Source organism: Nothoprocta perdicaria, unplaced genomic scaffold (genome assembly GCF_003342845.1).
Source record: "Nothoprocta perdicaria isolate Ctin4 unplaced genomic scaffold, notPer1 scaffold_153, whole genome shotgun sequence".
NCBI classification, from domain to species: domain Eukaryota; kingdom Metazoa; phylum Chordata; class Aves; order Tinamiformes; family Tinamidae; genus Nothoprocta; species Nothoprocta perdicaria.
In genome coordinates this window covers 1,116,869-1,138,236 of record NW_020454683.1, presented here as the reverse complement: position 1 = coordinate 1,138,236, position 21,368 = coordinate 1,116,869, and the positions used below count along the sequence as shown (strand labels likewise).

Below are 21,368 nucleotides of genomic sequence, written 5' to 3'. Positions count from 1 at the left end.
TTAACATCTCTATCATAGATTTGAATTAGCGTGAAAAGCTAAATACTAAAACTACATGATCTGCTTAAACTGAGTTATGACTTCAAGACAGACAGCTGTATTACAGAATGAAGCTCTGAAAGACTTTTGGAAAATGCCAAATAGATGCCAAGAAAAAGAATTTTAAACTAAAAGAATGAATATATTTTATCACTAATTTGCTCACATATACTGATGACTGCACGCTGAAATTAAGTGATAATGCATACAAGAAACAAGGTAGATGTAACTCTTTCCAGAAGACTGAAAAATTTTATTGACTTACYGTCAGCTTACTGTCAGTAAATGGACATATGAAAATGTAAATATTACGATACACACTCTGAGCACAGCAGTTAAAGCAAAGCTAACTATAAYATACTAGCAGCACACTACTGACAAAGGGTCACTACATATACTTACAAAATATAGTATTCATCAGCTTCTGCACTTTGGAGTTTACACCACCTATTCTGTACAGCCCCAGGATTGTAATACCTATATGGGAACATAAATATAATGAAAATAAAATCATAATTTAAAAAAGTTATTTTATTATGCTTTGATGCATCCTTGGTGTATGCTCCCAAAACGAGCTTGAAGACCAACCCATGACTTCTAAATTAATTTATGGAAAATTATTCATTTACATTCTTGAGCGCTACTTTAGCCCACTGAGTTCGCTGCTGGCAGCAACACCAATGTGTTCCGCTGAACCCATGTCACAAAACACTATACAACACCCAAGTCAAAATTTTAAATTAACAGAATCCTTTTGCATAGAAATGAGACACATTAGCAAACATAAGAAGATGGCTGAAAATAGTGAAAGGTCCCAAAACAGTTCTGAAACAAGTTGCACGTTCACAAGTTTATCCTTGCTAAACTTCAGTGGAATTAGTATGCATCTACAGCTCATTAGGTCATTGTCCTTCCCATTCAGATCTGGTTGTTATTTCTTGGAGAAAAAATAACTGTACCTAAGCAATGGTGCAAAATAAGGTTCACAGTTGTTAACACTGTAGCTTGGCATATAATTTCATACTTGGATCTTAAGGAAAATAAAGCCAGTCCAAATTTGCCCATAAGTTTCTTTCGTTTTTCTCCTTTTTCTTTAATATCACAGACACAACTAACAGATCAAGTTTRAAGTGTGACATTCAACACACAGTATTTCAGGATTCCAAAGATGATGATTTTATCATCTGTAGGAGCATGTTAGAAACAGTGTTACAGTTTCTAAAACTGCGAAGAAGAAAGCAAATTCTGATTGGTTATTATTTTATTCTCCTTTTGTATCTCCACTTCAGGTCTTGCTATTTCAAAATTGCTCACTTTTCATTTGAAAACAATTTTCCAAAGTCTGCCCTCCATTAAATAACCTGAGGGTGTCTTTACCACCTTCTGCAGAAGAATGTAAGGTCGAGCAAGCTCCCCAAGAGTGTCACCTGAGCCACTGAATTCCTCTTGGGTACTGTACTGGCTGCATGGTGCCATCTGACCCTTTTGCATTAGGAGGGACTTGCATCCTGTCCGCTCAGTGTACTGATACTCACAGAGCACCTTTGAGCAGGGAAGACCACAGAGCCTGAACCTCTTTCTTTCAAAGGGGATAATCCAAGCTTGTTGTGAGTCATCAATAGATGAGTACTATTTGTTAATATATAATTATATATATTCACTACATAATTCACCGTGTTAATCACTAAATATTAAAAAATTGTTGAATGATGTACAAAATGAGTGAATAAAATGAGGGGAGTTATGCTCTGCCACAAATACTTCAGCAGTGCTCATGCCTTTGATTTCTTGGTCTCCAGATGTGATGCTAGAAAACCAAGTTAGGAACTTCCAAACCCTATAATTTCACCAGAAAGTATAATTCAGTGCATGCAATTTAAAAATGTAAAGATGTGTGCAACTGTGTATTAAGCTGTCTAAACAGCATGACGTTACAATTAAAGTTCTAAAAATAAGTTAAATAATAGGTTAAGCATTGTAAAAACCTGTAACAGTTTTCAGGATGAAAATACAATTAGAGTGATGGACACCTTCCAAAACACAGTTGTAAAGTAAGTGGACTTTATCAAAGTAATATTTAAGAAAAGTGCTCATAATAATATAATAATGAATTTGCAATTTAATACATACCTCTTGTTTCTACAGCATGAATACATTTCCTCACAAAGTTAAAACCTGCTTCATTTAAGAACACTGTAAAAAGAAGAAAAGAATAGTTCATTTTTATCCCATGAAGACCCATATCCTCAAATATACTCATTTTATTAGTCAGTACATGAATAATAGATGCATATGCACTTACAAACAAAAGCCATGATCCCTATAGGGATTTTATTTCAATACACAGTTATATCTTCACATTTAGATATACAGACTATAGATAAAATCTTCATAGAGATTTGCKAATGATACTGTTGTTTTGGAGCCAAATGCATTTTCTTCAAATTTATGTCTGATAGTAATCCAAAAATTGAATGCTTTCTCACAATTCTCACAGAGCTGAATCTTAGGGTGAACTTTCATATTATCCAGCAAACAGTATTTCACAGCAATAGAAGGAAAACACAAACAAATTAATTCTGCACATGTGCTCACCCTTCCTCCCTCTCTCTCTCACACACACATCTACATCCTGGAGACTAGGACGTTACAGAAATCTAGGAATATGTCATATCTCAACATAATGAAGTGCTTACTTTCTTCCTTCTTGCTAATGATGGCTGGCAGCGTGTAAATCTGGAGGGAGAAGGAAAAAAATGGGTCACTGCTTGTGTTTTACGTTCTTTATCATCACATTTGTTCATAGTTCTTAAACAAGTTCCAACGTAGTTTAAGTTCGACACTTTCAGAAAGCCTTGATCCTCACATTTTTTTGCTAGGTCATGGTTAATAAGCTTAATAGATTATTAAAATTGAAATCACACCTCTGGCAGGAGGCTTCCTTGCAACTTTTTCCAGGTAGTCCAAACCTGACAGCTCAAGAACCTCTTCTGGGTTTTGTGACCTCCCTTGGACCACCATTCCCCCAGCTSCACTCTGCTGGTGACAGCAGCTTTCTTGGAGCTGCCTCTCACCGATCCTCTCCTCTCAGCAACAGCCATCTAACATACTAAGAATGCAGCTGCATGTGACCCCTCTCTAGCCCCATGAGCACAGAGCTCCTGGTAGCACTGTTCTCGCCTTCCAYTTCTCTTGAGCTTTCCCCAGTGGAGCTGATCAAGTTGACATCCCTGGGTTAAACTCTGAGCAGGCAGAGGAGGCAAAAGTCTACAGTTCTGCTGGTATTTGCAGTTTGAATAAAATGATCCTCTGGAGCAAAGGCAACGGCCAGATTGTGTCCCAAAAGTCCAATCAGACCTTGAAGTTCTAGTTTTATGAGGGATTTAATAGCATGAAATTCATAGGCACATGAAGTCAGATCTGCAGACTCCAAATGGGTTAAATGCCTATTCAAATACTGACTCAATTTCTGCATTGTTTCAGTCAAGTAGGAAGCATGCAAAAATACTTATCTCTTAAAATCAATCAACTGTTTTGTTTCCTTTGGATACGTGTCTGGCATCACCACATTCAGTGACTATTTCAATTGAGGGTTAATGGTGGGAAGAAATCTCAGCTAAGCCTGTTTCTTAGCAGCTTTCAACACATTTTTATGCTCTCTGCCTTTCAAGATGGTGGTTATTACGACGATGTGGCATTGCATAAAAGATTGTTTTTAGCAGTATATAAATGATACATACATTTTATAAATTTTATCTTGATTATGTATCCGGTAAGACRGTATGTTTTTAGATTTGGTAAATCTTAAATATCTTAAATAAAACAATGTTAACACAGGTTAAAATAAACTAATATTTTAGCTCTGCTTCACTATTTTGTACTGATCTACACTGTATATTTGTCATTGCTTCTTATGAACAATAGAAGAATTATTTATTCTATTTTTTTCAGTTTTATGACATATATAGCAAGAAAAAGCAMAAGTTTTTAAAGCAAGAAGCTGACAGACATTTCAGATAGAAAATCTTTTACAATTTAGTACAATATAAGCAAATATAAAATCTTACTGGTTCCTTTCCGTCCATAGCTTCAAGCCAAAGTTTCCGGTTGGATTCTGAAAAAGCTTGCAGTGTGATGATTCCAGGTCTATCAAAAATATAGACATAAACTAAAATTAGTAATTTATTTTTCTCAAACAGTATCCAAAGTCAAAATCCAAAAAGTGTATTGACAGGAAGTGAATACAATAACAACAAAGAAGTTAAAGTTAATTGCTGGCAGCTGATACATCACACTAGCTCTGAGATAAATTTAGAAAAGACTTCATGTTTGTAGAGAGTTTGGTAATGCAATCTTAAATTTTATGTACCTAGTCCTAATACTAGAACGTTCTGCAGTGTATTAGGCATTTCCATACTGCATGATGAGTTACATGCCTGCAAACAGGATCCAATGCAACTAGTTTTTCAGTGAGGAGATGCCTAGGGTGGAAAATATAAGGACAATCTGACCAAGTAAGTCTTTGCCCAAGTTGGTTATCCATGTGCTTCCGGTAGTAAAGGAAGACAAGTATTTTTAAACTAAAAGTCAACACATCCTAAAATAGACATCTAAGACACCCAAATTTGTTTATTTATTTATTTTAAAAACTAGTGACTAAAGTAGTGACTGACTGAAAGGAGAGCTGTGAGAAAGTGTCTTGGTCGTGGAACTTTAAAGTCAAACGAGTTGAGCAGTGTTGGGGTGCAGGAATTACACACCCACATCCTACAGCACTCAACTGTGGGCAGTTGATGCTTCAGGAAGCAGGAGCTGCAGCATGCATATTCTACAATATGTTTATGATTAAAGCATTATGGATACAGCCAAAAACACAGCTAATGACCTTGCTAAGTTAAGAAGATTCATCAAGCCTCCTCATTCCTCAGGTTTGTACTCTACTATGATCAAAATTGAAAAGGTAGCATATTTTCTCTCTGCTGATAAAAGTGTGCCAAGTGCATAGGAAAAAAAAACTGAAGGGAACCAATGAGGATATCTTGGAGTCTGTTCCAATCTTTTTCCCTAAAATTATTTATGAATAGTCATATTTAAATACAAGAGTGGAAAAATCTTTAGTAGCAATTTAGTAATCGTTACGATTCTACTATTACCCTATCACAATGGTACCATGGTAGCTCTTTACAGACTCAAAATCCAGTAGCCTTCATATAGCATTTACTGATAATAGAAAAACACATATATAATTTGACATACAGATCAGCCCAAAACAAATCCATATAAGATGTCAAAATCCGTGACAAAAAACACAGTCACTCCTCTATGCGTAACTGTTTGCAAAATGCAAGATTACACTGTCAATTTCTATCTATCCACTTGCTATCTGCAACAGCAAAACAGTCATTTACTTGAAAGGAGCTAGGGTTATAGCTAGATATTCTGCACTGGCACAAGAGCATATTTATTAATTTCTTGGTGCTTAAATCTGATCTCAAGAGACTACTCCATCAGCTAGGCATTTCAGGACTTGATTTCACAGAAAAGCTTGAAAGCAAGATAGTAATTCTTCTCTACTGTGACAGCAGGTGTGCTTGTGTATGTTAATAATTAGAATGAGTAACCTGTTTCACATATTCACCTCTGATGACTTTCAGAAGCTGAAAGTAGTAATTAGGTCTCTCTGGGCAGTAATTAAATTCTCTATTTTGTGTAAAAATGCCAGTCTGAGCACTGTTTTATACCTACTATGATAAGCATAAAAAGATAAGGTTGATCCAAATTAACACAAACATTTTTTTCCTATTTTATTAAAGGCTAAGGTTAGAGTTATTAAAATATTTCACTTGGCTACCTACCCACAGATTCTTATCAAGGAAGCTTCCTCTCAGAATTTTTCAGAAATATTTTTTTTCTTCTTTCTAGTGTGATTAATGCTAAATTTTTCAGGTAGAAAATTGCATTAAGGCTTGTAATCACTTGATTAGTATGTACAGAAAGAACAGAAACGTGTATGAGCTTGTCATTTTAATGCCTAAGGAATCTCCTGCCTCCAGTTCGGCATTCCTCATTTACTCTGTTGGCCAAGATTGCATAGGCTACTTCAACATAGTTCCTAAATACATAATGCCCAACTRCTAGGGCCCTACAAAATAAGAAGTACTCCAATACTTTTGAACTAGCTTTGGCTGCTGAAAAAAATGGCGACATCAGAAAATAGAGTAACACTCAAGGTGAAACACATTTTATGATGCTAACGTCTTATCTAACTCCACACAAGTAAGATGGTGACTAACTGCTAGAGTAGTTTTCGTAAGAAGTCTGAGCTGAATGCAGGTGTGAAAACCATCTCAGTAAATTCTAAATGAGCAGTGGCAATTAGAAGTGTGTATGATGTGTGGTCCCTGTTAACAGCTGAAAGGGTATCTTTCAGCTAATATGGGTCTCATGAAATGAGCAGTGTCCACGAGCACGCATGGGCTTTCCAATGCTGTTGTATAAACTAATACCAGGAGACTAATACCAGGAGAGAATTAGCTCTGTGGGATACTGTGTCTGGAGAYAGGAGTTCCCCATAAAACGCCATAATAGAATTTAAAGACACTGCTGCGGCTGCACATATGTAAAAAGAGCTCTTCCATGACGAAAAGTACTAGCCTTACGTTACTAAGTAAACATCTCTTTCTCCCATGTCAATGACTTTTAAAGGTTCTCTGTATTTTGCATGATGCCTAACATATCTTTAAACTCCACGCAAACAAGGAAATCTGCAGGCCTGAATGTAAAATCAGCTAATAATTACTTAAATGTAATCATTACTTTTTAAATCTTGAGTATTTCAATCTTGCATTTGTAAAGTTTTGCGGACACATACAGATATTTTAGTCTCCAAAGTCAGAAAATATCAGCTAATTACCGACATAACGGCCATCACATCTTCTCTTTCTTAGGAGAGACCCACGTTTCAGGAATATGACATTCAAGAGAAATGATTTTGCCCTTGGTTTTGAATTTCCAGGTAATATTTCTCAGTATTCTGTTGGCTAGCTAACCTTTATCTCCTCTGCTGACACACACAAGAATTTACTACTTCCCTGTTGAATCTCCTATCAGTTACCAGTGTCAACTTTCCATCAGCCTCTGAAAGAAATCTCCTTATGATGGAGATTAAGTAACTTTGTACTCTATATTTCTTTCAGCCTTTTGGGAATGTTTTCAGAAGGCCTTTAACTTACAGGCAGTGCACATCTAAAATCAATCAAAATGAACAGAAGGAATAAAATAATTAAGTACCCAGAACTATTCAAGAGAACTTGAGTAATTTCAAAAACTTCCATAGATAAAGGACAATAGTCACTTTTGAAACCATCAGTGGTACTACAGATTTGTCTAATAAAAGCTGTTMTACTTAAAAGAAAAGCTACCAATTTCAAACTCAAGCTATTAACTGAGGCTTGAAAGCAGTTTTCAAGAGACCAAATTTTCTCAAGATTTGTTCACATCAAATGTCTATTTCTTAAGCCAGAATTGATTCAAAAGTCTAATATGAGTAATCTTTTATATTTACAAGTACCAAAGTAACCTCAAAATTATGTAAACCAGCAGGTACTTCTGAATAGAATTTAAAAAGAAAGCAACAGTCACGAAGTATTTTGTAGACAAAAAAGTCAATCAGATTCATCATATTTTAAGGGGTAAGTTCAGTCAATATTTCTCACTTTCTACTCAGACTTCAAAAAGAAAAACACTTTTAGGAAGCACTGTGCACATATATTTCAAATATGGAAAAGATTTTTCCATCAATTTTATTCAATTATAATGTCCAGTAATATGTGACAAAAAAAAATCGTGAAGGTAGTTTAAAAAACTGAAAAACAACATGCCATCTTTCCTTTTGGAAAGAGAGGGATTGGATGTGCAAATAATAAATATTTCAAGAAATATTTATGATCTTCTTCTAAAAGGGGGTTGTGAGTTGCAGTATAGGTTTTGTAGGAATCCATACTCTTGCATCCATGCAACCAAAATGTATTTAAGACAACACTGACGTAATTTTCTGTTGGAATAATAGATTTAAGCAGCTAACATCAAGTCTTGAAAGCCTGATTTATCTGGATGCAAGCCTACTGAGAAATATGTACATTTATTACAATAGTAATTACTGCACACGGCTTACAAATGCTTCTGTTTTTCATTATATGCATTTTGGTAACACAATGAAAAAAATACAGACCTCTCAAACACTTCAATATCAAAACAAAAACGTTTGTCAATTGAATCTGTCTTTCTCCTGATGCAAGATTTCAGTTTGAATATTTCTGGTGGGCTGGTGACAAGGCCATTCTGTAATYCAAAACACAAACAAACACAAAATACAAAATTAGCACAGCATGTTGATACAGCCAGACTTCACACCTTGAATTTAACTACACAAACAGTCCCAGGGTACATGTATTAAGACAGTAGATACAAATAATTTAGAAATTACATTCACAGTAACTTCTATATATAAAGTAGGAATGTATTGAATAGTTTTTGTTAGAGATCTCATCTAATTTTATTCAAACCGAACACTTTATTTAAATTCCTAAAAAAAAAGTATACAAATATTTGCATATAAAATAAGATTGCTGGGATATGTTAGAAATACCATTGTATACTGGTATSAGCTTTCACATGTACATAATAGATTTTGATAAGGTTGTCTACCTCTGATGTCTCCTAGTTCTGCCTGATGCCATTGCAAGGCCACTATCAGGARTATTTGAAAGTTGTGGGGATGGGAGGGCTTCTGAAGACTGGGAAAAAAACACATGTCACCCCTTTCTTTTACAAGGGCAAGGAGGACCACCAGGCTGGTCAGCCTCACCTTGATTCCTGTGTTACTAATGCAGCAAATCCTCCTGAAAGCCATTTCCAAAAAAATACAGGACAAGAAAGTGGAAATCCTGCCTGAGCAGTCTGATAGTCTGCTCTGATGAGACGACTGGCTAGATACATGAAAGGAGGGCAGTGGATGTTAAATATCTTAATTTCGGGAACCTTTTCAACACTGTCTCCTGTAACAACCCTACAGACAGATTGATGAAGTGGACTGAAAATTGGCTGAACTGCCGAGCTCAAAGGGTTGTAGTTTGCAACACAAATCCCAGCTGGAAGCCAGTGGAGTCCTTCGGGGTAAATATTGTGACAGTGCTGTTTAAGGTCTTCCCTAATGAACGGGATGATGAGACAGAATGTGCTGAGAGCAACTTTTCAGATGAAACTGAATATACTCGGTTTATACAGGTTACATAAGAAATATTTTATTTTAATAATGGATATTTATTTATATATGCTACATATAACATACACTGCTCATACACGAAAGAAAAAAGTCCTAAACTTTTCTCATCAAATACTTCTTTAATACTTCCTAAATGGTTAATATAAAAAATTGAAGCTACAAGCACGTTTTAGAGGTTGTGTAATACTCACCACTTTTCCACCTGATTTTGTTTCAGTTATACACATTGTAAATGTTTTTGTTCCTTTTTCATAAGTGCAGTAATGTTTTACCCATGTAAATCCAAGTGGTCCTAGATTAAAGAAAAACAGCATTAGAAATATTTTTTCTTTGAAATTTTTATCACTACTTTAGCTGGAGCTATATACAAGAAAGAGATGAAACACAAAATGTCCACATACAGCATAGAAAATGAAAACAAACCTTATTTTGACATTTAGGTGTAACTTTCAAATATCTGTTCGATACTGCTCCAAGTTCCATCAGTTTGGCTCTCTTTATCAACAGRATGGACAACAGCATTCAAGTGGAGAGAAGATATAGGAGGACAGGATTATTCCATCAAGAGAGGAGGGAAAGGAAGCAAAAAGGCAAAGTGAAGTTAAGCGATGGCGAGTGACGGAGAGTTTAGAGAGGAGGGAGAAAGTTCTAAATCGTCTTAGAATCTCCGTAACTCTTCACCTATCCTAGAAGTATAGCCAAAATCTCCCATAGTTTTCYGGAAAAGCTGCTTGCTTGTAGCACCCAGAACTTGATGAACTCTTAGGAAGACATCTGAAGTGGTGTTGTACTGCAGAGGACGGGATGAATCAGGTAGGTTTTTGCAATGTGAGTGGACCAGAACATCGTGGCCATTTCAGTACTGCTAAATTAACTAAGATTGGGAGTATCTGTAGACATTGGGAGCTGACATTAGGGGAATGATCCTCGGCTCAGTTTTGGCACAGGCCAATTATTACCCTTCCAGAAAAACGTCTTAGGGTAGCTCTGGCCAGATGCCATTTTCAATATGTAACTTGGACACGACTTCTCAAATTTGGAGGACAGGAAATTTAGCATAGCGGGTGGGATATTATGTACAAGTTGACTACTGTGCCAGAGCACAGTCCCACTTATTTTACAAGCATACGCATAGCTTCTGGGTACTCAGYCTCAAAGACCAAAGAAAATGACTGTGTGTGAAGAGGAATCCAAGAAGGAAAAGTGCTATTTCCCCTTGGACCAGGCCATACTTCAGAGACTGGAATTAGAACATGTTCTCTATCTACAAAAACAAACAATGGAGTATTTTAACTACCATACAAATTCAGAATAGGAAATAGCTTTTCACTGTGAAAARGAAATGACATTGATTTTTCTGGGCATGTTAATTCTTTTTAAAGTAGTTAAAAGTTAAACTTTTAATGAAAGTGTGGGATAGATGAGTGGACAGTGAGGTGGATTGAGTGAGGTGGATTGAGTGGATGGCGAGGTGGACTGGTTYGATGGCAGAGCCCAGAGGGTGGTGATCAGTGGTGCTGAATCCAGCTGGAGGCCGGTAGTTAGCGATGGCCCCAGGGGTCAGACCTCGGTCCTGTCCTATTCAACTTATTCATTAATGACCTGGATGAAGGGATGGAGTGCTCCCTYAGCAAGTTTGCTGAGGATACCAAACTGGGAGGAAAAGCTGACAGCCCTGAGGGCTGTGCTGCCATCCAGAGGGACCTGGACAGACTGGACGACTCAGTGGTGAGAAATCTCATGAAGTTCAACCAGAGCAAGTGCAGGGTCCAGCACTTGGGGAGGAATAACCTTAGACACCAATGCAGGCTTGGGACTGACCTTCTGAAGTGCAGCCCCGCAGAGAGGGATCTGGTAGATGACCAGATGACACCTGGTGGTCTCATGGTGGATGACAAGATGACCATGAGGCAGCAGTGTGCCCTGGTGGCCAAGAAGGCCAATGGGATCCTGAGGTGCATTAAGAAGAGCGTCTCCAGCAGGTCAAGAGAGGGGATYGTCCCCCTGTACACAGGGGTGAAACTGCATCTGGAGACTGTATCCAGTTCTGGGCTGCCCAGTACAAGGGGGTTGTGGAGCTTCTAGAGAGGGTCCAGCAGAGAGCAATGAAGATGATTAAGGGACCAGAGCATCTCTCGTATGAGGAAAGGCTAAGTGAGCTGGGCCTGTTCAGTTTGGAGAACAGAAGGCTGAGGGGGGATCTGATCAGTGTCTATAAATACCTCAAAGGAGGGAGTGAGGAGGATGGGGTGGSCTCTTTTCAGTGGTGGCCAGCAACATGTCTAGAAGAAACGGCCACAAATTGAAGCACCAAAAGCTCCACAGGAACTCCTTCTCTGGAGTTCTTCAAAACCCCCTCAGACGCAGCRCTGTTCCACATGCTCTAGGAGACCATGCTTGCGCAGGGGAGTTGACTAGATGATCTCTAGAGGTCCCTTCCAACCTTAAGGATTCTATAATTCTGTGTTAAAAACAAGCACTGCAGATTTGTTACAGACACAAAAATGCTTCTGCCTTGCACAAAGGTGCACTAAAGACTGCAACAACCATGTAAACCAGCTGTCTGGCAATCCACAAATGCAAACATGGAAGTGTTCACCTCTATCACAAGCCTGCTCACAGGGTGGGCTTGCACTGTCTGCAATTCACARGAAAGTAATAGAATGCAGTCTGGGCAATGTCAACTATTTATGCATTTTTGGAAGATAGCTGCTCTGTTCTTTATATTCTATTTTTTTGCTGTTTAACAAAACAGCATCTATGGTAACTGTAAGGCACTTTTTTTCCTCCTTAACTCTTTCAGCATATATTAGAAGGGGCATCACTCCTGAAACAATTTTAGACAACTTTAAAAGTCACCTGTTTTTAAGATAAGATTCCACAAAATATTACACATCTAACATTAAAAATTTCTAACCAGACAGTTCTAACCAGTTTTTTACTCATAACTACTACCCATGTGAATAAAAAGAAACTTAAGGCCAAGTGACATAGCTCCCACAAACATATTTACGATGTCTCAGTATTAAATATATAAMATATTTATTATATTCTTAAGAACAGCAAATATTAACCCAGTTGTCTACAATTTGACAGTAGCCTATGGGATCATGATTGTAGGAAAGTAAACCAGTATGACAAGGAAATACAACCGGTGCCTTCCCTCCGACACACAGCTTACAGACCCTGTTATTCTTACTCCAGAATAAACTAATGAATAAACTCTTTTGAGTCAGAGGATGTCAAGTTGGCCTCTCACTATTTAATGAAGCACAGCATGTGCCTAATGCTTCACTCCTTTCCTCCCTCCCCCATTAACAGGGCTCAGTGTAATTTCCACTTATACACAGGTTTCTTTTAACATTATTATTCARCTAAAACATAGGAGCTCTTCTTAAAACTTTCATTGCTTACAGAGGCTAAAAGTGTTGAGGTTAACTATCATAAGCACTGAGATTTTCTTTTTCTATCTCACATATGAAATAAAACTAAATTTCAGGATGCTACCTAGAAAAATAATTATCTATAGCACCATACAGTCTTTTCAGGTATTATCCAAAGAGGGTAACAGAGTGAAGGAGATGCCCTCAAAACTGAGGTTGAGTGGCACCAGGTCTTACACTGGAATTTTACATTGCAGTAACTCCTATTTTCATATTGAGAAACAGATGTAAACAAAATAGTATTTAGTCTTTTTTGAATGTACATCAAACTTTCACAAGCACCTATGCATTTTCTCCAATGATTGCTGTCTTCTYTTCTGGTATCAGACTGATTCATCATACGCATTCTGAACTATTTTCAATGCTCCTGCCTAATGCAACTAGTTTGGCTTGTTTTTTTAGTGTTTAGATTGTAAAACTGTAGCAAATGATACACCAGATCACATATAGACTGTATTCTCTCAYTTGACTTTACTCACATTTCCTTGTTCTGTTTTCCTTCACAGTAACATTTACTGCTAAACTTCTCCAAGTATTCTCAGGCAAGTACAACAACTTTACTGTTACTCCTTTATTCTTTTTGGATATCACTTCATTCTCATTACTTACAAAGTGAATAACAATCAGGTATACATTTGTAGCTCCTGTGAAGCTGTGGCAGACTGTAGCTAGATGCTTTTTCTTCTGAGATTTTTTTCCCCCTTGTTCTCAATTATGTACATGTTCCTTTGCTCTTTAGGTTGCTGCATCAGTGCCRTAAAAAGGAGGTTGCTCCTGTTTAATGAATCATGGAGCCTGTTCAGGCAGACAAAGTTCAGGAGACCTCMAGGTTGAGCAACAGAGCCACCAGAGAGCTGGGAGTTGGCAGCTTCTGCAATGAGGAGTTGGGCAGCACCAGAGCTCAGAGCAAGCTGACTGAGCTGAGTTTGCTGCCACTCAGCCACTGAGATGGTCAGTAGCACATACTTGCCAACAAGGCACAGTGAGCAAGAGCGGAGCTGTACACATGCATTTCTATCACTGTTTTATCTGGRCTTTCCTACTCTGACTGCTTCAAGACCAAAAATAATCAAAAACTTGTTTTTCCTTTAAATCTTTCTGGAAAGCAATGATAGGAGAGTCTGTGACATTCAGTCTCAGAACTGCTGTGCAGCCCTGCTAACTAATCCAGTTTCTTATCCATGGTGTGCCTTCCAATTAAATTAAAAGGTGTATTTTTTTACTCACGTTTTTCCTGCACGTAAAGGTAGCCTTCCATCGTCCACTGGCTGGGTGGTCTGTAATCCTGGYTGGCTGCTTTCATTCTTTGCATGAGTCTCTCCACCTCCTGCCTAGTGCTTTCAAAGTTATTTCGGGTCTAGTTAAAAAAWATATATATATATTTATATTTCACACAATTACTAAACCAACAATGAAATTAAAAACAAATTAGCAATAATGCCAAGAAGTAAGATTATATCAAATACAGACAAGCAGTAACATTTGCCATAGATATAAAAAGGGGATGAAGAGAAACAAACCCACACTCCTTATTGCTCTAGAAGTCATACCAACAGAGGAATTCAAGTCAAGGAAAATGACTGTTGAGAGCAGTAGCATTTCTTTTTCCACAGGTCACTAACATGAGAAAGGATGCCMTTTCCTACATTCAGGTTGTTTTCACTGTATTTTGAAGTCTTCTTCTCTCTCTATATATATACAATCTGGGACACCAAGTCGGAAGCTAGGTCTAAACTAGAAGCTGCAGACAGTGTAGTCCCAAGCCTGAAGTAATGAGCCCCACTCTGCACAGTGCAAAGTGATTTGGCTTAATGCTGGGCTAAAGTGACTAGATGGCTGTGGTCTYTCCACTTGCAGATCAGTAAGATTGAACCTGTCTGCAGAAAACTGCATCCAGACCCTCAAGTGAGGGTCCAGACCACGGCAGCTGAAGGCTTGTACTGGTACTGCCATGTAGACTTTTTGACAGGACTCTGCAAATATATTATTTGGGGTGACACAAGGCAGAATTGTTCCAAATGCATGGAAAGGATTTGTCTGCCATAAATATGATGCACATAATGTCCATTTGCCCCATCTAACAACTAGGCACAGAGCTAAGTAATTCCTGATTGTGAGTATCWGTATGCATTTAAGCACACATTGGTCTCTGGAATCCAGGGGGTCAGGATTTACTTCCACACACCTAACACAGGTGGACTARTTGGAAGTATCAGAGGTTTAATAAATCACTACTGGCACCCCAGATATTGAACCATTTGCTTCTACAGGTAAAAGAATAAAATAAAATTTTTGTAATGTTTTTGCAAAATTACCCTGCAGAATTTAAGCCCAGCTAACCAGAAAGATGTTCTCAGGAGTTTACATGCTGGTGAATAATTTCCCTTTTTTCTGTGTCTTTGCATTTTTGAAGCTATGTACTAGCATCTTCACAAGATGTTTATAAGACAGCAACAGTACGGACTCACCTCTCAACTATTTATACACCTGCCGGCTGAGCAGAGCTGCGCAGATGTAAGCTGCTAGAGGTGCTTAGAAAAGCTTTTGCAACATATGCTAGACTCTACAGTAGTACAGTACAACTCTACAGTAGTCACACATATATTAAATCATACATACATTAAATCTTCCTCTGCCAAATGCTCACCTTAAAAAGGCAAACATTATTTAATTAATCATTAAGCAGAGAGAAAGGTATTCAAAGGTGTCCTGTCTTACATTTCCAGTTTGGGTTTCTGCTCTTATCCATCACRCTCTTATCAGAAATTGCCACATTAAATTAAATCCTGAACTGAAGTACATTTGTTCAGCCTTGCACAGCCTGTGCTGTGCAACAACACTGACCTCTTGTGCTTTTATCTAAAACAGTCTCAACAGAAAATGAAAATCTAGCAACCACATAACTTGAGAGGACAAGTGACTGATGTGCAAAATGGACAAAGAAAAACCTTTGCATTTTGATTCAGGAGGAGAAGGCTAATCACTGAGCAACTTTAGTCTTATTTCCCAGGCAGCATTTTAAAAGGGATCCATACCCATGTATGAACAACAGACAGATACATAGCTAAAGGACAGGGCTAAAGATGACAAAATCTGGAAGACTGCAGTACTACTAAGAACATAGGGCTCTGTTATCCACTGTTCCAAGCCTGAGCAACCACACACCACTGAGAACAAAATGCTTGAGGGAGACTTTTTTCTTTACATCTTCCAGCAGCCCATAATGAGTTCCCCTTGCCCTGGACAAAGCCAGGTGTTCTTGTGCTCAGAGACATGGGCATGTCACCTAAGTTTAGTGTCCACAGCACGATCCACAAAGGCTGATGCTGGCTGTTCTATACTGCTGTTGCTTCAATAAYGTTAGCGGAGCTACAACAGTTCCTGTTTGGTGTGTATCTTTTCTGCTCTGAAGAAAAACATAAACTTCCATTCCAAAAATACAACAACCTGAGTAAAATGATATATTTCTATCACTCTTTTTGAATCTGGTCTTTACTTTGAAGATACTTGGCAAAAATAAAATAAAATAATKAAAAAAAACGCATAAGGTTGGCCCAATATTAACATGTTTAATTCTACTTTTCTCCTTAAAAGCAAAAAATAGTTGGTTACATGTGCCCGGAATTGTAACATCTGACTCCACCATAAAAGCTTTAAAATAAAATATTAGTTCTCTCTATTGATTTCCTAGCAGGGAAATATTATTTGTATATAGCAATTATGATGGGTGTAAAAAATATATTGATTAAATGCTTTATTTATTTTTTTCTGAAAGCCATGGAATTTTGATCACAACCTCATCCTGTAAGGCCTTTAGACCCAAATTGAGACCAAGATGCAGCAAAGAATCCATGTATTCAATTGAGATTATTCTCTGTACATCCAGGAAAAACTCTCTTCCAGTGGAGCTTAATGCTTGTTAGAGTAGTTTCCAATGGAAGAAAGTCCAACTAGTGGCTTTATGCAGACAGCCTAAATCCAACCAAGGAGAGGCTTCCAAAAGATACTTCATATCCATCAGGAAGCCAGTGGACAGCAGAACAAGTTGTTCATGGCAACCTGCAATTTTAAAGAAACCAACTGCATCATTCTTTACCAGATGGACCATTTCTGGGACATTCCTTTATTCCAGAAAACAGATTCCACTCTCAACTTAACTTACATGCTTAAACCTATCTGGACAATTGTGCTTTTTAATGGAAACCTGGCTGCTGGCCCACTTGCCCTGGTCTTGCCCAGCAGCACTGAAGCAGAGATCGACTTTCTGGGGTTCTTTATTCACTCATCACAATATGCTTACCAAAATATTTTGTACCTATTTGCACATTAATTTCATTACAGATTGCTGAAACATTGCAGGATCTACAGTTCCAATATAATGCTATGGGTTTGCTTTAATATCCTGAAATCAAATTAGTAAACAAAACTGCATAAATACAAATCACTTACATTCTGTAAATTGAACTGCAGCTGCTGCTTGTATGGTGCAAACTCCTGAGCCAGTTCATATCCTTCATGGTAAAACGTAAATAATCCTTGAAGAAATGCCAAAAGCTGAAAAGGCAAATGAAATAAACATTACAGATTTTAACAAGTGCACCTAAGTTAAATACTGCAATGAAACACACACAAACACATTTTGAAATATGGAATATTGCCTTTGAGAGTGAAAACATAGTTCTTAAATGACTGAATAACTCTTTTATTCAGGTAGATATTAGAAAGAAAAACTTAGGACAATTAGTTTTTGAATTTGTTTTCAGCAACAAAATATTTCTAACACCTATTAGTTTTAAAAGACCGTCTAATTTAAACTGTTAAAAATAAAGCAGTGTCTATCTAGACATTGTGGTAAGTTTTATCATATGGTATGAAGTAACAAGCACTGAATTTTTATTGTGGAGTGTTTCCCATAATTTAGCTTTAATACAGCCAAGTAAATATATATCTATATATATGTGTGTGCGCGCGTGTGTGTGTGTGTATTTATATTCACCGAAACATATAATAAAAGTAGAAAACCAGGCGTGATTTATCTTGCTATGTTATATCCATCTGGTCTGAGTAACTAGCTGTTACTGCCTCCTAACTCAGCAGAAAAACAAATTTTCGAGCACATAATTTTCTTTTCCTTTCCTACTCTTCTTTCTCAGGATGGGATGAATTATCCAATGGAAATATCTATCTCCCTCCATCAACTACTGAATAAACTTAAGACTGCTCAGAGTGAGGTAATAAAAATTCCATTATTCGTATCTAATGCACTTTTGTTTGTGCCACCCATATCATAGACTATTCGAAATGAAACAACTTTAAAGATATAGATTTCATCCTGTTTATATTTTCTTTAAATCTGCACTTACACCTTCCTGGAGAAAACCCACTAAACTGTTCTGCTTCACAACAAGACGAACACATGAATTTCAAGGGAATGGCTAAAATAGCTTTGTGGAGTTTTACAGCCCCATCAATCCAAGGCTTGCAAGAGGTTCCTCACACACTCCAGTACACAAACTTTCATTCTTAAAGGCCGAGAAGAAAAGGTCGCAGCTCCTTGGACAGGCGATCTTACGCTCCAKCTTGCCACTACTGCAAGCAGCTTTTACTGCTACGTGTCTCACAYGACCCTCCAGCACCTCTGGTATCAGGAGCCCTTCCATGGGCAGCTCAGGCTCAGAAAGCCATTTTTTCCCCCTGCATTACTAAGTGAAAGCTGCTCCTGCTTGCATTGCATTCAGCCTCAGGCAAAGGTGATGAGATCTCCAGGCAGTCCAACCACCACGTGGCTTTTCAGGGGGCCTGGGCTACAGGTCTGCGTTTATGAACTGCATCCCATGGGAAAGCAAAGAAAACAATCCAGGTGATCAAAACCTCCTCAGATGGCGCACGAACTGTCACACAGGGCAGCCTCAGGAGGTAGCCTGTGGTTCTGATGTAGGTCAAAATATGGCAACTGATGGTATAAGGTTCCAAATATGTTAGCAGACATAAGGAGTTTGTGACCTTTCCAGAGCAATTTTAACCATTTTAAAACAAAACAAAACAAAACAACCCCCTGCCACAACCTCTATCCACTTGGCTTGTGAATGAAGTAGCAAGCACAAACCACAGGCTCTTGTGCAGCTCTGCCCATGCTGTTCCCCCATGCCTAGCTGCACCCTCAGGTCCAGCCTCAGGTCCCCAGCCCCTTCCTTCACCCAAAGCAGGCAGTTCCCTGTTTTAGCCTGTGTTAAACCCATGTATTTCAGTGGAAGAAGCAGCTCGACAGCCACGTGAGCAGTYGAAGGCAACCGTTGGAGCACATCCGAAACTGCAGCGACAGGAACAGCAGGGAAAGGGCCAGCAGGGCAGCCTATGTCTGTTTTTTAAAGATCTGCTTAAAAAATCGTTTCTAAAGGATGTCCTGAGAATTGGGTAAAACTTCAGCACGAATATCAAAGGCAGTTTCTGTCACGCAAACGGTTTTTATGGAGTATGTGGGACACTGAGACACATCGAGGGGAAAGTCGTGGGCACTAGATGGCAGCAAAGCCGAAGCTATTACAGAGCACAACAACGATAACAACAACAAAACAAAAAAACAAAATTCAGGAGGCATTTGAGTTAAACTGCTGCTCTGTATTCTGGCTGTTGTGCACTGCAGAAGGTCTGGCCTTGAAATTGGTCAAATCCCCTCTAAGCATGCAGGGAAACAAGAATTAAAGCAAAAATGTGCTGCTTTTATGCCAGGCCTAGTCCAGGTTAGTGATGCTCTCTGCTGCAGAGACTGATGCTGGGGGTGTTGCTTGCTCCTATGAACACAGTCCTGTGGTGGGAGACAAGGGGAGCCAAACACACCGCATCCAAAAGGCCAGTGCTGGTTTCCCCCTCCCGGCTCCCTCAAGGACCAGYGGCCGCACTGCCATCGTGGTGCACGGACACCTCCAAGCGAGGCCCTTCTACACTACAGGGGACTGTCAGCGTGGCCAACACGTTGYTGATGCTACCAGTAGCACTGCTGCTAGTTAGAATCATCATTTTAAGGGATTTATTTTAAGTAACAGTAACCAGTTGTTCTTTTAATAAAAATAAAAAAGTCTTTCCAAATGTGTTTTCAAGGTGTTTTTCACACATGAAGAGATGACTTGGATCACCAAATATCACACATAATCCCTGACTTGTTGATAAACATCAATTTTTCCACGTGTAACGCACCCCCTGTAGTGACCCCTTTCTGAACAGCTAAACCAGCCAGGCCGGTGCAAAGCGAGGTCTGACCTCAGTGGCACAACCCTGCTCGCTGCCACAGCGGCCAGGGCTTCAGCACAGGACCTGAAACCAAATCCAGCCCCTTTGTGAGGCTTTATTTATTTTTATGTAGAGCTTGTGACCTCAAGAACTGCTTGGTCATTTCATTCTCACAGGAAGATGACTCCACTTAGGTTTCGGATAGGGGAGGAATTTAACCTCTGGCCTTAACCTCCAGTGCATCAGCCARAAGTCCCTGTCTCCCTGGTTTCATTTTATTTACAAGTAGATAGCACCAGAAGGTACTTATCCATCAGATTAAAGTGAATGTGGCTAATAACATAGGAAATCCAAGAAACGGGAAATTGAGCTTGAGTTTTATTATCCACAGTTTCTTTAGTTGAAAAAGTGAAGTCTTGTGGGACTACATGCAATTACRCTCAAGATTTTTTTTCTTTAAATAAACACTTCTGGGCTTTTGTGACAGTTGATGGACCATTCCCCTCACTGCAGATAATTTACTGCTTCTGAGCTCTGGGTCCTGATCCCTGTGGCCCAATAGAAATCCTGCTACTACTGAGGGACAAAACAAAGCCCTAGGAAAGAGTTTGCATTTTGCCCTTAAAAACTGTACATTCTCTGAAAATTGCATTGGTTTTGATTATGTCTTCCGAGTCCTTAGTGCAAGTAGGAGCAGAGATTATTTTCATTTACTGTTTTGTTTTCAGCCTGCTGCAGGGTAAAATGTAAAATTAAGTTGTGCGTGAGAGCAGGTTCAAACTTGTAACCTGAAGGAAAAGGTTTAGTATATTTTGTTTTCTTTGAAAAATATCAAAATCTAGAAGAATCACAAGTAGGCAGTTGCCAAATACTCATATTTTAATATATGTTAGCAGCTGCTTGAGGCAAGAGGCACAGCAGAGACACCCAGGGAAGGAGGCCCAGCTGCACAAGTCTCCTCAGCCAACCAGAATCCCCCGCCCAGGGTAGGAGCCATCAGCATTTCCTCYCTCTAAATTTCTTCCTCGGAGATGAGGGACATTCCCCACTCTGTCAGCTTCTGCTTCCCTGGGTGTAAAACATCCACTCCAGTTTTACCCACTGTGTCCCAGGCCACCATATCTTTTGGCACAGACAYACTGAAGAGCTTGGAAGGGCCTGCACTGCAGCGGGTTATCTCCCCTYTGAGGTCTGCTCTCATGATGTGAACTTTTCCTTCTTCCACATGGGCACTACGACATCCTCCGCCACTGCACTAGCAGAGCTGCTCTTTGAAGAAGAGTTTAATGATATATAAGTCTGTTACTAACCCATCAGACTGTAAATTATATAGAGATGTGACACTGAGGTGAAAAATCTCTGGCATAAGTCTAAGT

The 21,368-nt window shown here is 38.7% G+C and overlaps 1 protein-coding gene across 1 annotated transcript in view; it reads right to left on the bottom strand.

Moving 5' to 3' along the window:
* The window catches only part of ARHGAP42 (Rho GTPase activating protein 42), a 145,932-nt gene that overhangs the window by 22,841 nt on the left and 101,723 nt on the right, over window positions 1-21,368 (bottom strand). The window contains exons 7-14 of the mRNA XM_026034963.1: window positions 17,215-17,319; window positions 13,993-14,122; window positions 9,514-9,614; window positions 8,270-8,379; window positions 4,107-4,185; window positions 2,736-2,775; window positions 2,170-2,232; window positions 442-516 (exon numbers count right to left, since the gene is read on the bottom strand). Of these exons, the coding sequence (XP_025890748.1) occupies window positions 442-516; window positions 2,170-2,232; window positions 2,736-2,775; window positions 4,107-4,185; window positions 8,270-8,379; window positions 9,514-9,614; window positions 13,993-14,122; window positions 17,215-17,319 (703 nt within the window). The remainder of the gene's footprint in view (window positions 1-441; window positions 517-2,169; window positions 2,233-2,735; window positions 2,776-4,106; window positions 4,186-8,269; window positions 8,380-9,513; window positions 9,615-13,992; window positions 14,123-17,214; window positions 17,320-21,368) is intronic.